The sequence below is a fragment of the Amblyomma americanum genome, chromosome 4, assembly GCF_052857255.1.
Source record: "Amblyomma americanum isolate KBUSLIRL-KWMA chromosome 4, ASM5285725v1, whole genome shotgun sequence".
Taxonomy (NCBI): Eukaryota; Metazoa; Arthropoda; class Arachnida; order Ixodida; family Ixodidae; genus Amblyomma; species Amblyomma americanum.
The window spans coordinates 177,367,804-177,382,662 of NC_135500.1; the positions used below are offsets into that span (position 1 = coordinate 177,367,804).

Consider the following 14,859-nt stretch of genomic DNA (forward strand, 5'->3'; position numbering starts at 1 on the left):
TTGCATCCCGTAGTGATATGAAGGCAAATATTCGAATAATCTCTCGTCGAATGATCTGCACGCAGCTTTTTTCCTTGTGCCAGTGGAGCTCACAAAGGTGAACTGCGTTTCAGCGTCCGAGAATATTCCTGTTTGATACAAGGAACAAGTGCGTTATCCTAGAAATAAAGCGGTGGCTACGTGACCAATAGATCCGGCTTTCTGTCTAGACCCTGTTCGCTCTCAGATTTAGCGGGTATCAGGATTCTCCTTCTTGGCAACCTTGTGTACCCTGCTATTTGGCGTATTGTTGCCAGGTTCAAAAGCTCTAAAATACTCACACTCGTGGCCGAGAAAAAAATGTTGCACAAAAGGCTCTCAATCTTTGAGATCACTCAGTATCACAGGCTAGAAAGGCTAACCTTCCCTGCTCCGCATAAAAGCCTAAACAAAGAACAGGAGGTACTGTGGAGACAACTTCAAACAAAAACTCTCCCTAATCCAGCTGTCCTAAGCCATGTGTACCCGGATAGATTTAAGCCGGAGTGCAGCAAATGCGGCGGCAAAGCCACCGTAGACCACATCTTCTGGGACTGTCCGAGAGATCCCCCACCAATATCGCTCAAGAGGCTCGCAATCCCGGGCCCGTGGGAGACCTTGTTGCTCAGCTCCGGCCTGGAAACCCAAGTACAGGTGGTGACGAGAGCCGAAGAGGTCGCCGCCAGTCTCCACTGACGGCCACCTAGCAAGATCAACAGACCCATTTATAACTCAAGCCGATAATAAACGTTTTCCAATCCAATAAAAAAAAATGCACAAGAGGCAGGGAGGATAGAGCAGCGCAGTGCGCTTCTCTGCCGAAAGGCGCTGACAAAAAGCCTCCTCCGCTGCACTCTGGGGCGTGGACGGTCTCGTTCGAGTGGCCGCCATTCGATGCGACCGTCATTTTGTAAAGCGACATTGTTGCTTGCTTCGGCGCGTGCCGCGCTGTTGACATTCACACGAATATTGTTTGTGGACCATATTCACATCCAGATTTGCCGGCCGGCATGAGGTCCTTGCGTGACATTCATATATACTGGCGGGGTGCCAATGATGCCGATAGCCGAAATACTGTTGCAGTAGAGAGTTCTAGAATGGGGTGACCCTGTCGGATAGCTGGATAGGGGATTAGTGGGCGGCAATGAGCATGCGCAGAACGCTAACGCCCGTTGGGTTTTTGGGTTAGCGGGCGAAGCTAACCTGACTGACTGACTGACTGACTGACTGACTGACTGACTGACTGACTGACTGACTGACTGACTGACTGACTGACTGACTGACTGACTGACTGACTGACTGACTGAGAAACTTTATTTTGTCCTCCGCCACCTGCGGCCACCTTTTCCCGGCAACCTTGTTAATCTCATTCCCCCACCCCCAACTTTCTGTCGCCCGTGCTGCCGTTGCCTTCTCTTGGAATACAGTACACTACCCGTAAGGACCATCGGTTATCTCGCCTTCGCATTACATGCCCATGTAAGTTCTCTTCTTGATTTCGCCTTGGACCTCATTAACTTACGTTTATTTCCTGATCCGCTCTGATTCCTTCTTGTCTGGTAACGCTACACCTATAGTTTTCTATTAAATAACTCGCTGCGTTGGCATCAATTTAAGCTGAACCCTTTTGTTTGCCTCAGCGTTTTTGCCTCTTTGGCGAGTACCAGTAAGATGCAGCTGTTCTACACTTTTATCTTGAGGGATACTGTTAAACTGCCATTCCTTGTCTGAGACTATCAACCAAATTCGCTGCGCCCCATTCTCATTATCCTAGTCATTTCATTCTCGTGGTTCGGATGGTTCGGAAAGTATGTTTATTCATTTACCCCTTGAAGAACCTCACAGCCTGTCGTAAACTGTTGTTCCCTTCCGAGACTGTTGAGCATCAAATTTAGTTTAATGCATATCAATTTTTGTACAACGTTTAAGCGTGTTACCTAGCTTACTTCGCTAGTGGCTTATGTGAGCTACAGATACAAAATTGCCGATACTTTAGTCAATCACAATAATAGATTCAAGGTCATCATGTCCTCCGATCTGTTCTGTAATGTCTACTTAAACAAAGAAAACGGCCGGTTCAGATTTCTTGACCATTTGGCACATGTGAGCTTGACTGAGCTTTTAGTTTGCCTTGCGTTTTCAGCTAGTATACTGGCTCCGGGTATTTTCGCAGCTCCCTTGCGACCTTGTTGACGATGGCCCCCTATACATGGTGTGATCGATGACGTGATCCGCCGCTTCTGTATTAGGGAGCTTAGACCTGTACTTGGAGTTGTCGACGGCCTTACTTTGTGGCTCTGTTCTATAATTTCAAGGCACAACCTCTATGAGTTGAAGGAATGAAACGCGTTATGACGCACGGATGCCGATCACCGTGTCCATCAAATATAAGATACTACACAATGCGGGAGTTCACAATAATTTATTATGTATCTTCATTGCTGATTACTGGTATGATATTTATTTGCGCTGCCCGCAAGTTGCCGGAAGAGCAATGGGAGCACTACTTTCTGGAGCGCGTTTCACTGGTAAGTGGCCCAGAGCTTGGTGAGGATAGCCACAGCCTTGGCCAGGCATTCGTCCTGCGGCGTGGGCACGGGTACAGTGTGCGGCGGCCGCTGGTGCTGGTGTTGGCGTTGCTGAGGAGGCGAGTGCACTCCGGTTCGCTGAGCGACCACAGGAATGGACGTCTGGCCCATGGCTTCGTAGATCCCCGCGAAGCTGGCGTGGCACTTGACGCGGATAGCGCCTGCACGCGCGTGGTGATTGGCGACCACGAGTCTCGTCTCGACGTTCGCAGCCTGGAAGCCGTCCCTGTGGGTTTCGACCGTCGCTTGTGCCTCCGTGTCGTCCACGAGGCGGTCGTCGATGAACAGCGCCAGCTTCGGGGCCGGCCTGGCACGGCTCGAGGTGCAGTTGAGGCGCACTGTGTCTCCCGCCTGGTACGTGTCCCGGTCGGTGTTGATGTGCGGCCTCATCTCTCGCAGTTCTGGCCGAGGACGAAAAGGGAGAACAGCGCATATAACAGGTTGAACAGCGGGGCTAAAGGGTGTGTGATCTGCAGATGAAAACAGCATTCACGCAGGACGGAGCAGAAGAAGACAAACAACACTGCGTTGCTGTCTTTCCGCTTCGTCCTGTGTAGGAACTGTTTTCCCTCGTGAAATTAAGCAGATAACTCATCGGAACGCTACGACTGCATTTAAGTTAGCACGAGATAGAGAGAGAGAGAAGGTGGTAGAGAGAGAGAGCAATTCAAGACTGAAAATGGCGCGAAAAACGGGACAAGATAGAGAGAAGCAACACACACAGCACCGAACTTATAACTGAGTGTATATCATGCGAAAGCGCAATATATACAGGAATTACACATAAAATAAACTGAAAGAACACCATGATATAAGATTGGTACTATTGCAGGCCAATATCTAGAAAGGCTATCTCTTTTCTCGATAAGCGAAGAGACGGCACGCTCAAGCACTTGTCACCTCTCATGTGGATGACGACAGCTTCGTACAGTTCTCGTGTTTTTGCGTGCGTGCGCAGCACTTTGCTTTTGTTGAACTGGGGAGTGCATTTGCATGTTGTCACATGCTTGGCGAGTGTGATCCCTCTGCCTACTCTGACATCATTATCTTGCTCTCTTAATCTGTCATTTAAGCAACGGCCAGTCTGGCCAACATAAGTGGCACCGTATGACAGAGGGACTTCGCAGATCACCTTGCTTTGGCAGTCAACATAAAAAAGATTGCGGGACGAGGCGGTGTGCGTGTAGTGTTTTCGGCACCCAACAAATTGCGCAGGTTGTGCAGGAAAGTAAGCGGGGTAGAGAAAAAGCGAGAATCCTGCAGCACTAAGCACGTGACGCAATATGCTTTTCGCGCCGTTTTCAGTCTTGAATCATGAACCAACTGGCCAAACAATCCTCCCTTTTACAGAGAGAGCAAGTAGACGTGAAGAACATTATATCAGCATGCTGAGTACAAGCTGTTTAAATTTTGGCATTAAAAAAGTGCAAAAAAAGGACACAAGAGAGGTGCACAGGTCGCCCTATCCACCTCTCTTGTGTCCGTTTTATTTTGTTGCGCTTTTTTATTACCAAAATTATGCACAAACTAGGCCAGCATCAAGTTATAATTGAGTACTGTTTAAATTTATGCCCAGTGATGACCGGGAAAAAATCTGCCAAAAGGTGCTACTGACACCAAGAACCGCCTAGAAATGCACGTCTGGTGCAGAAACAAGCGTGAGAACATAGTTTGATTGACTGATTGTAAAACATTTTATTCGCTGGAAAGAGCTTGGTAAGAGATCGCGTTAAGTGGTCGAGAGTAGATAGCTCTCGACGACTTTGTCAGCTCACTCCACCGCCAGAACTGGGGTCAGAGCTAGTCAGCACATCCTCCCACCGGTCAAAAGAAGGAGTGGTAACTAGACTACCCGGAGGTGGTTCTATTTCACAATCCCACAGGATGTGATCGTAGTTGGCTCGTTGGCCGCAGTGTTTACAGTTCGGGTTGCATAGATCCGGATAAATGTGCTCGAGGAGTGGTGAGGTGCGTATCGATCTCGTCTGTAGACGACGCCACGTAACCTTTTTCTTTAGTCAGGCTTTTGTCCAGAGGGCGGAAAGTTCTCCTCTCTAGTTTAAAATGAATGGTTAGATCATGTTTTAAGGCGAACGCTACATCAATTCGTGAGGTGCGCCACTGACTCCTTTTCGAATTTTGCAACGGCAACAACGCAAGTACACGTGGCACGTGTAGAAGGTGCATTTTTTTCACGAAAAAATTTTTCTTGAAAACATAATCATATCAGTCCTTAAGAACATCACTTGTTCAAGGTTTATGAGGCATCAGTCAGAGGCTAATATACTTTTCCATACGCATTGCAACTGCATCTGTCCTCTTCTTAGGGATGCTTTTAAAGAGTGCATTGTTTTATAACGGCAGAATATTCTCCTTTTTCATAAAGAGTTCCAAATCAGCACTTTGAGGTGGTTCTGAGGGGGCAGTCTGCACTCTCATTTTAAATGTCGCTTTTCAGCTATCGAGACAGATGTTACAAGCGGCGACAGGGACATCTTTATTCCAAAAGAAAAAGACTTTAGAGATGGCAAAGGCGGTTTCGAGCACTGTAACGACACTTTATGGAGCTTTCGTTTTAGAAAAAAAGATCTTTCGACAATACACTTATTTACTTTTCTTTTATAATTTTAGTGAATAAACTGTTTTCGCATACGATTTTTCCACAAATAGTAAGCTATGATGATGTGCATGAGGAACGGCTTGAGAGTTAAGCTGGTCGAAATGCGTGAACGTCGTTTATGCAAAGCACGGGGATTTCTAGACAGTCTGGGTCTCCCTGGGAGAGACCATTGTCCTAGGAACTTTCAATCAGCTTTTCCGCAGAGCTTTAAGTACAAAAAACGTCTGCGAACCGCCGCAGATCACTACCGTAAAAATTCTGCTGTCCCATGCATGCTGCACTTAGTACTATTGACTGTAATGCTTCAGCTAGCTGAACTCGTGCATTTACTTCAGAGAATAAACCGTGTTACAGCCGTTTAATCCGAGTTGGTTAAAGCTGAACTGACCACATTCAAATCGCGTCAGACTGCACTCACGAGGATGCGGCAGATGTTCTATAATATTGAAGCTGAAACTTTGCTTGTGGTTCAGTTGGCGCCGAAATTACTTAAATATATGTAAGTATGAATACTTTCTGAGGCATTATATGTTAATTTGTGACTGGAACGTAGTGTATAGTGTTGACGATAGAGGCCGAAGCTAGGGCAGTGCCAAAGCGTGCACTCACGTGCGGAAACAAAGAGCACCGTCACTGAAATCATGTCATATCTCCCTAAGGGCCGCTCTTTTATATCTGCGAAACGTTCTACACTATGTTGTTTACCAAATATTTGTCTATAGCCGACATAGAAAGAGGCGGAGTGCACTTCTTGGGCGTCACACAGAGTGCAGTCGCGCAGATGGTGCACCATTTGATTTGCCGCGTCCACGAGCGTCGCCAGCTACAATGTTCGCCACTCCGATTGGCATGGGACACGCCCGAGTGGACGAAGCACCCAGCAGAAAGCGACGGATGAAGGCAAAGAAAGAGGGGCAACCTTTGCTCGCATATGTCTGGGATGTCAGGCTGCAGTGAAGATGGGCACACATCAAGTACGTGCCTGACGTCATCGACCGGGGGACCAATGAGTGCTGTAGGCACGCACACTGGCAAGAAGGTACGGGGCTGCTGTCCGTATGCTTACCGGAGACAGTGAGCATCTTCTCGTCCTGCACCGTGAGGAAAGGCGGTGCGTCGGAGCTGGCCTCGCAGCGGTAGGTGCCCGCACTCAGCGCCGTCAGGTTCGTCAGGTAGAGGGAGGAGTAGTTGGACTGCAGCATCTGCGCCACGGGAGGAAGAAAGGGTGACGGGCATATCACCCTACCGGCTTCGGTGTCACCTAAATGTATAGCAGTGATGCGCAATAACAATAGTTTGGGAGAGTATCGTTAATGGCACATGCAGCATGGATCATGTGGATGCGTAATAAAAAAGAACAAGCTATGTGTCTCACTATGGTGCATGTGCTTTCCTCCTCAGCACAGCTCTGCTAATGCTTTTGGCTCAAAAGGGAGCCTGCAAGTTGTTGAGCCTCTGTATTCGCCGAAAGCTACCACAGAGATTTTAAAAACTCTGGTGTACTAAAATAGTGACCGTAGAGCCAAGTTGAGAGAACATTGTTCTGCCAGAATGCAACATGCAGAGTTTTTGCTGGCGCTCTTGTTCGAAGCGGATGTTGAGACCAAACAACGTGCGGCCGGCCCCTTTCTTCGTTTGAATAAAACTGGTACGCTTTCCAAAAGCGCGTCAAGACCCGATCACGTCTGGAGTGTTTGTGTCGAACTAAACACATAAATACGCTTTTCTCGCAAGAAATGGGAGCAAGTTAGTACAAAGACTCTAGCATGCTTGACAACAAACCATGAAAGTGTTTTTCCAGCTGCACATCCCAAACGTAGTACATTCATCTTGCGTTCCATCATTTGTCAAATTTCATTGCGTGCGTGCTGACTGGCTCGTGCTCTGATGGTGCCTGTGAAGATTTCGCCTGAGCCCATTACTTTGCAGGACAGCTGACTTACGTCGACGGTAACGCCTTTCACGGTGAACAAGTTTCCGGGGGGCCTGGTGTAGGGCACAAACCGGTACAATTCCGTGTCGTCTTTGTACCACTTGAAGCTTTGCCCGGGTACATCATCGAGGTCGTGGGGGCAGCTGAGGCGCACACCTCCACCCAGGACACCAATGGGAGGTTGCTCCATCGCCAGCGGTTGTTCTGCGAAGTGTTCGTTCGAGAAATAGAACATAAGACTAACTATAAAATAAACGCAACCAGCATGTGCGCACACGTTATCGGCATTTTATTTTGAAGGAGAAGAAATATTAGCATATCTGTGGGATTCTTATTTGATCTCGAGGCAGCGCTTACCGCGCCTAGCGTGAGGCAATAATTATTGAAGTGCTAGTACTTCACTTATCCTTTATTGTGCAGTACAGCCCTTGACAACAACGAATCACGTAATCTAAAAAAGCGAGAGAAGGAAAGTCTTCGAAGTAAACGTCAAAACGAAGATAAACATATTATTTTAAGCTTTGTAGGGCAGGACGTGGCAGCACATAGCTTGCTTGCGCGTTGCTTTTTTCTAAAAAAAAAAAACGCGCTGGAACGAAGCGGAACGTTTTTGCCGCCGTTAAACTTGATCGATTCAATACATGTGCTCAGTTATCTGCGTTACAATAGGTAAATGGTCTTGCAGTGTGCATTCTAAACCATATGACCCGAACAGTTTTGACCAAGATTGCACGTGGGAAGCAGAACGGAGCTCACCCGTAATTCGGAGGTCTGCGTCGTCTGACTCCGTGGCGAATGAGGGTGCGTCGGCTAAAACCTCACACCTGTACCTTCCGGAGGCGCTGTGCTGTACGTTGTTCAGGACCACCGAAGATTCGCCGCTTTCTGCTTGCTGAAAACACATTTCGTAGTTGGAAATACGTGGTGACTGAGCCCAAATGGATATTTGAAGCGACTGTGAGGTGCACCGAATTCGCTGTCCTGTTTCGGAACCACTGAATTTCACTCGAGGTGCTTCGCTGTCTCCCGTAAATTGTTGCTTACACTGTTTCCGTTCGCGAGCCTGTCGTACAAAATATTCAATCTTCATAAAGGTGAGATTGCACTTGAATGTTGTTTACTGACGCGCGTTCATTTCGTTAGTCAATTGTTTTAGGGGAACTCTCCAAGGTGGAATAGATTTGTAATAAAGGAGCAATTACTCATTTGCATCCACCCCAGCGCAGCCATACGGCTACAAAGGAAAACCATATAGCTTTCCTTTGTAGCCGTGTGGCTGCGCTTGGGTGGATGTCAGTGAGTAATTGCTTCCTTATTGTTAATCTAGTTAATGGGCAATATTTCGTGATTTCATTCTGGGCCGAGGTTCCGGAACAATTCGCTGCACTGATTTCTTATCGAATCGTTTGAGAAAGCAGTTTTTCTGTGACTGTGAACAGAAATAGTTTTTGCGATGACATCTTCTCTGAGATAGCTTGCTTAGAACTTCTATTTTAGAAGCGAACTTCTATTTGTCAGCCAGCAGCCTAAATTTACAGCTTTCTATCCTCGTTGTATTCCGCACTTTGGAAAGCTGACTACATGAATTACTAGCTTTGTGTGTTAACTTTTCTTGAGCACAAATCAGCAAGTGCTGGCGCATTTTTTTTGGAGTTAATGAAAATTTTTCTTTCATCGTGATTTGATACTCCTATACTGAATGACATATTTTACTGTAAAACGCTGGCTTGTTAGCCATTGGATAACATGTAGAGAAGATGCAACACCCTCATACCGCATGGTACCAAGGAAGGAAGGAAGGAAGGAAGGCCTCAGACGTTGCTGGTACATACAAACTTATAGGGGCTACTCGTTACCTTCTTCCTTGTCGGCAAGTGGCCGCACAAGCGCTTCGGTTCGCACCTATTTATGTGAAACGAGTGAGCTGCTGTTTACGGAATGTTCTTGAGAATTGTTCTTGGGTAAAAGGGGAACGTACGGAGCTTTTTTGCCCCTCTCCACTGACGGACCTTATTGAATGAGAAATTTTTTCTAACAAATTTGAAAATGGTAGCCACGAGTTAAATCGATTGAAGAAGCGTGTCTTTTCGACCACAAAAACTTATTTTCCACTTGACCGTATCTGACCCTGCTGTAGATGTCAGTGATTAATCCTCCTCTCAGTAATTGGACACGTGACCGCGTTTTTGAAAATGAAAAAGGAAACTATGCGACGGCGCACTGCGAATGGCGGAAGTTGCGCTTACATTCACGGTGAACCCCTTGATTTTGAAAACTTTCTTGGCCGGTCTGTCCCCGGGTGAAAAGCGGAAGAACTCCCACCGGTCCTTGTACCACCGGACGCTATACAGGGGTTCGTTTTCTAGGTCGTAGAGGCACTCCAGCTTCACGGTGGACCCTCGGGTGGGCCTCGACGGGACGTTCACTTCGATCATCCTCAGGGCTTGAGCTGGACTCGTCGTACCTGCGCAGAGGCCGATTAGCACGTGCTCGCTTCCGCAGCACTCGTGTGAGCTAATCTACCTGAAAGTTCGTTCATGAATAGTTACGTTCGGATGCACGCGCAATTATACAGGCGGGTCTTGGTTCGTTTCTGCCATTTTGATAACGGATGTCCAGAATGCAATATAAGCGTAACGCCAGTGCTTTCTTATGCAGCTTAGTTCTTACGCAGGCGAGTTGATATATTGTACAACTTTGTTAATTAAAACTAACTAACTTAGCTTCCGGTATTCTTCAAATAATGTGCATTGAAAAGATCTCCTTAATTCGATTAAAATCTCCCCTTCGAGTTGCAGTCATCGTAAGAGGACTGTATTAGATTTTTTTTTGTTTTGAAAGACACCCAGAGAGAAGCTATTGCGTTAATTTCTCGCGCTAGGTAGAAACTCGTTGAATACAACTCGTTGAACCAACGCGTTGAACCAACTCGTTGAATACATGTAATGGTAGCACACACGCACATGCTGCAACCCATACGAAGACAATGGCGGAGATGGGACGGTGCCAGCCTGGTGGAGGTTCGGCCATTTTGTTCGAGAAGAGGTTCCAGTCTCCGAGTTGAAGAGGCTGTCTGCGAGAGCGACAGCATGGCTGGCTTTATAACAGGAGCAGCACCCGTCGTGATCACAACGTCGACGCCTTGGGTGACGCGTCCTCGATGCAATCGCACGCGCAACACCGGAGATCACTCGGCACCGCGATGTTTGTCAGACATACTGCGCAGCGCCAAGCGCGTGAGAACGAGAAATGGTCGCGGCTCAAGGATGACGCGGAGCGTGTATGAGAAGCGGCATCTCGTCTTAATTTTTCTTTCTTCCATCTGGCTCGCAATGTAGCCTCGAAGACGCTGCTTATGGCGTGCCTCGAGACTTAATTGCTCAAGCCAACAGGCGTGGAGGGCTCACTTGCACTGCATTCTTGAGCGACGCGTTCGTTCAAGAGGCTGAGCTAGCTCTTGCGCCTATGGTAACGCAACACTGCTAGTAAACACTGGGTGGTTTAAATAGACAATAATATATGCTGTGTAGACCGGTAGCTTGTTAGCACTGGAGTCTTTTACACGAAGGTCTGCAGAGTAGATTTATCCTACGACGGGTGTTGTCGACGTCGTGTTGTGAACGTATTAACCGGAGAGTGTTTGGCATAGGTGAGGGCAGAGGTGTGTACACAGATGTTAATATACATACTCTAGAGAGAAAGCTGCGCATTCAGCCCATGTATCCAAATTTGCAATGAGCGATTCAATTAGCCGACTATTCGAGATTTCCAGCTACTAAACCGCTTGCTGCTAAATCCGGCAATGAAACGAAGTTTGAACCTGGAAACGTAGCCAGATTGAAAGTGAAACGTGTTTTGCAGCTGTAAAAAAAAAATGTGCAAACAATTTAAGCGCTGTGCTTGGAGCATTTCAGGCGTTGTAGTACCTGCTGAAGGCGCGTATCCAATGTTAGGTTCTTCTTCTGATGTTTTATTTGCATCCCGTACGGATATGAAGGTAAATATTAGAGTAATCTCCCCGCCGAATGGTTTGCACACAGCGTTCTTATGTGCCAGTGGAGCTCACAAAGGTGAACTGCGCTTCAGCGTCTGAGAATATTCTTGTTTGATATAAGGAACAAGTGTGTTATCCTAATAATAAACCGGTGGCTACGTGACCAATAGATCCGGCTTTCTGTATAGACCATATTCGCTCTCAGATTTATTGGGTATCAGGATTATCCTTCGTGCCAACCTGATGTACCCTGCTATTTGGCGTATTGTTGTCAGGTTCAAAAGCTCCAGCACACTCAAACTCGAAGCCCCAAAAAACGCTGCACAAAAGGCGGTGAGGATAGAGCAGCGCAGTGCGCTTCTCTGCCGAAAGGCGCTGACAAAAAAGCCTCCTCCGCTGCACTCTGGGGCGTGGACGGTCTCGCTCGAGTTGCCGCCATTCGATGCGTCCGCCAGTATTGTAGCGCGACATTGTTGCTTGCTTCTGCGCGTGCCGCGCTGTTGACATTCACACGAATATTGTTTGTGGACCATATTCACACCCAGATTTGCCGGCCGGCATGAGGTCCTTGCGTGACATTCATATATACTGGCGGGGTGCCAATGATGCCGATAGCCGAAATACTGTTGCAGTAGAGAGTTCTAGAATCGGGTGATTCTGTCGGACAACTGGATAGGGGAATACTGGGCGGCAATGATCATGCACAGAACGCTAACGCCCGTTGGGTTTTTGGGTTAGCGGGCGAAGCTAACTTTACTGACTGATTCACCGACCGAAGGACCGACCGACTGACCGACCGACCGACCGACCGACCGACCGACCGACCGACCGACCGACCGACCGACCGACCTACTGACCGACCGACCGACCGACCGACCGACCGACCGACCGACCGACCGACCGACCGACCGACCGACCGACCGACCAACCGACCGACCGACCGACCGACCGACCGACCGACCGACCGACCGACCGACCGACTGAGAAACTTTATTTCGTCCTTTGTCACCTGCGCCCACTTTATGCCTGTGGACTTCTTAATATCATCCGCCCACCTAACTTTCTGGCGCCCCCTGCTACCCTTGCCTTCTCTTGGAATCCAGTACACTACCCGTAAGGACCATCGGTTATCTCGCCTTCGCATTACATGCCCCGCGTAAGTTCCCTTCTTGATTTCGCCTTGGACCTCATTAACTTACGTTTGTTTCCTGATATACTCTGCTCCCTGCTTGTCTGTTAACGTTAAACCTATAATTTTCTAATTAATAGCTCGCTGCTCTGGCCTCAACTTAAGCTGAACCTTTTTCATTTGCTTCAACGTTTCTGTCCCATAGGTGAGTACCGGTAAGATGCAGCTGTTATGCATTTTCATCTTGAGGAATAATGTTAAACTGCCACTCCTGATCTGAGCGTACCTACCAAATGCACTCCAACCCATTCTCATTATCCTAGTCATTTCGTTCTCGTGGTTCGGATCCACTGTCGCTAGCTGCCCAAAGTATGTTTAATCCCTTAGCGCTTGAAGCAGCTCGCGGGCTATTGAAAACTGCTGTTCCCTTCCGAGACTGTTGAACAATAATTTTAGTTTACTGCATATTAATTTTGGACAACGTTAAGTGCGTTACCTAGCTTACTTCGCTAGTGGCTTATGTGAGATACGGATATAAAATTGCCGATACTTCAGTCAATCACAATGACAGATTCAAGGTCATCGTGTCCTCCGACCTGTTCTGTATATAATGCCTATTTAAACGGAGAAAACGGCCGGTTCAAATTTTTTGGCCGTGTGGCACACGTGAGCTTGACTGAGCTTGATATCTGCCTTGCGTTCTCGGCCAGCATACTGGCTGCGGCTAGTACCGAAGACCTCCTTGTGACCTTGTCGACGGCGGCCCCGTATACATGCTGTGATCGATGACGTGATCCGCCGCTTCTGTATTAGCGAGCTTAAACCTGTACTCGGAGTTGTCGACGGCCTTACTTTGTGGCTCTGTTCTATAATTTCAAGGCACAACCTCTATGAGTTGAAGGAATGAAACGCGTTATCACGCGCGGATGCCGATCACTGTGTCCATCATATATAAGATACTACACAATGTGGGAGTTCACAATAATTTATGGTATATCTTCATTGCTGCTTACTGATATGATATTTATTTGCGTTGCCTGCAAGTTGCCGGAAAAACAATGGCGGCACTGCTTTCTGGAGCGTGTTTCACCGGTAAGAGGCCCAGAGCTTGGTGAGGATAGCCACAGCCTTGGCCAGGCATTCGTCCTGCGGCGTGGACACAAGTACAGTGTACGGCGGCCGTTGGTGCTGGTGTTGGCGTTGCTGAGGAGGCGAGTGCACTCCGGATCGCTGAGCGACCACAGGAATGGACGTCTGGCCCATGGCTTCGTAGAGCCCCGCGAAGCTGGCGTGGCACTTGACGCGGATAGCGCCAGCACGCGCGTGGTGATTGGCGACCACGAGTCTCGTCTGGAGGTTCGCAGCCTGGAAGCCGTCCCTGTGGGTTTCGACCGTCGCTTGGGCCTCCGTGTCGTCCACGAGGCGGTCGTCGATGAACAGCGCCAGCTTCGGGGCCGGCCTGGCACGGCTCGAGGTGCAGTTGAGGCGCACTGTGTCTCCCGCCTGGTACGTGTCCCGGTCGGTGGTGATGTGCGGCCTCATCTCTCGCAGTTCTGGCCGAGCAGCAACGACGTAAAAGGGAGAACAACGCATATAACAGGTTGAACAGCGGAGATGGCGGGTGCATGATCTGCAGATAAAAACAGCATTTACGCAGGACGGAGCAGAAGACAAAAGACACTGCGTTGCTGTCCTTCTGCTTCGTCCTGTGAAAGCGCTGTTTTTCCTCGTGAAATTAAGCAGAGAACTCATCGGAACACTACGACCGCATTTAAGTTAGCACGAGAGAGAGAGAGAGAGAGAGAGAAAGAGAGAGAGAGAGAATATAGACAAGATAAGCAAAGGGATTAACAAGTACTGCGTACAGATTGCGCACACTGGCGTGCACTGGCGAGTTCGGACGAAGGGTCGAATTTCAGGCATTTTATACACGTGTTCAAGTGCAAGCTGTTTAAATTTGTTGCTGGCATGCTGACCAGAGAAAAAGCTGTCAAAGCTGCGAAAGGGTTCTGCTGGTACCCAGAACCGTGTATAAATGTCCACGACGTGCGCGGAGGCATGCGCGCGAACATAGTTTTAAGGAGAACGCTACAACGACTCGCGAGGGGCACCACTACTTCGTCTTCTAATTTTGCGAATGAGACAACGGAATGGCAGCTGGAACGTCGAGAAACAACAATGTTTATTTTTTTTTTCAAAACGTAACTATATGAGTCCTAATGGACGTCACTTGTTTAAGTTTAATGAAGCATCGATCACTGGTCAGTATACACTTCCATGCGCACAGTAACTTCACCTGTCCTCTCCTTAGGGACACTTTAAAAGAGTTGATTGTTTTCTAGCTGCAGGATATTCTTTTTCTTTTTTTTATTTCCAAATCGCCACTTTTCGGTGGTTCTGAGTGTGCAAAATACATTTTACTTTTCATATGTCTCTTTTCAGCTACTGAGACAGATGGTATAACTGGACGACTAGGACATGTTTCTGCCCAGAAAAGGCCACGTTGGTGCTAATGGCGATGGCTGAGCGTTAGACGTCAACTTCTCGAGTGGCGAAGTGATGTTAGATGATTGTGAC

General features: G+C 48.0%; 2 protein-coding genes across 2 annotated transcripts in view; both read right to left on the reverse strand.

Annotated features, from left to right (window-relative positions):
• The window catches only part of LOC144129923 (uncharacterized), a 43,560-nt gene that overhangs the window by 23,654 nt on the left and 5,047 nt on the right, over window positions 1-14,859 (reverse strand). The window contains exon 6 of the mRNA XM_077663982.1: window positions 13,373-13,835. Within this exon, the coding sequence (XP_077520108.1) occupies window positions 13,373-13,835 (463 nt within the window). The remainder of the gene's footprint in view (window positions 1-13,372; window positions 13,836-14,859) is intronic.
• LOC144128752 (basal cell adhesion molecule-like) lies at window positions 2,426-10,230 on the reverse strand. Its single transcript, XM_077662409.1, has 6 exons — window positions 10,123-10,230; window positions 9,406-9,623; window positions 7,916-8,051; window positions 7,170-7,363; window positions 6,293-6,428; window positions 2,426-3,007 (listed from the first exon to the last, which is right to left on the reverse strand). Exons 1-6 carry the CDS (start codon window positions 10,187-10,189, stop codon window positions 2,541-2,543), a joined length of 1,218 nt encoding a protein of 405 aa, XP_077518535.1. The 5' UTR covers window positions 10,190-10,230; the 3' UTR covers window positions 2,426-2,540.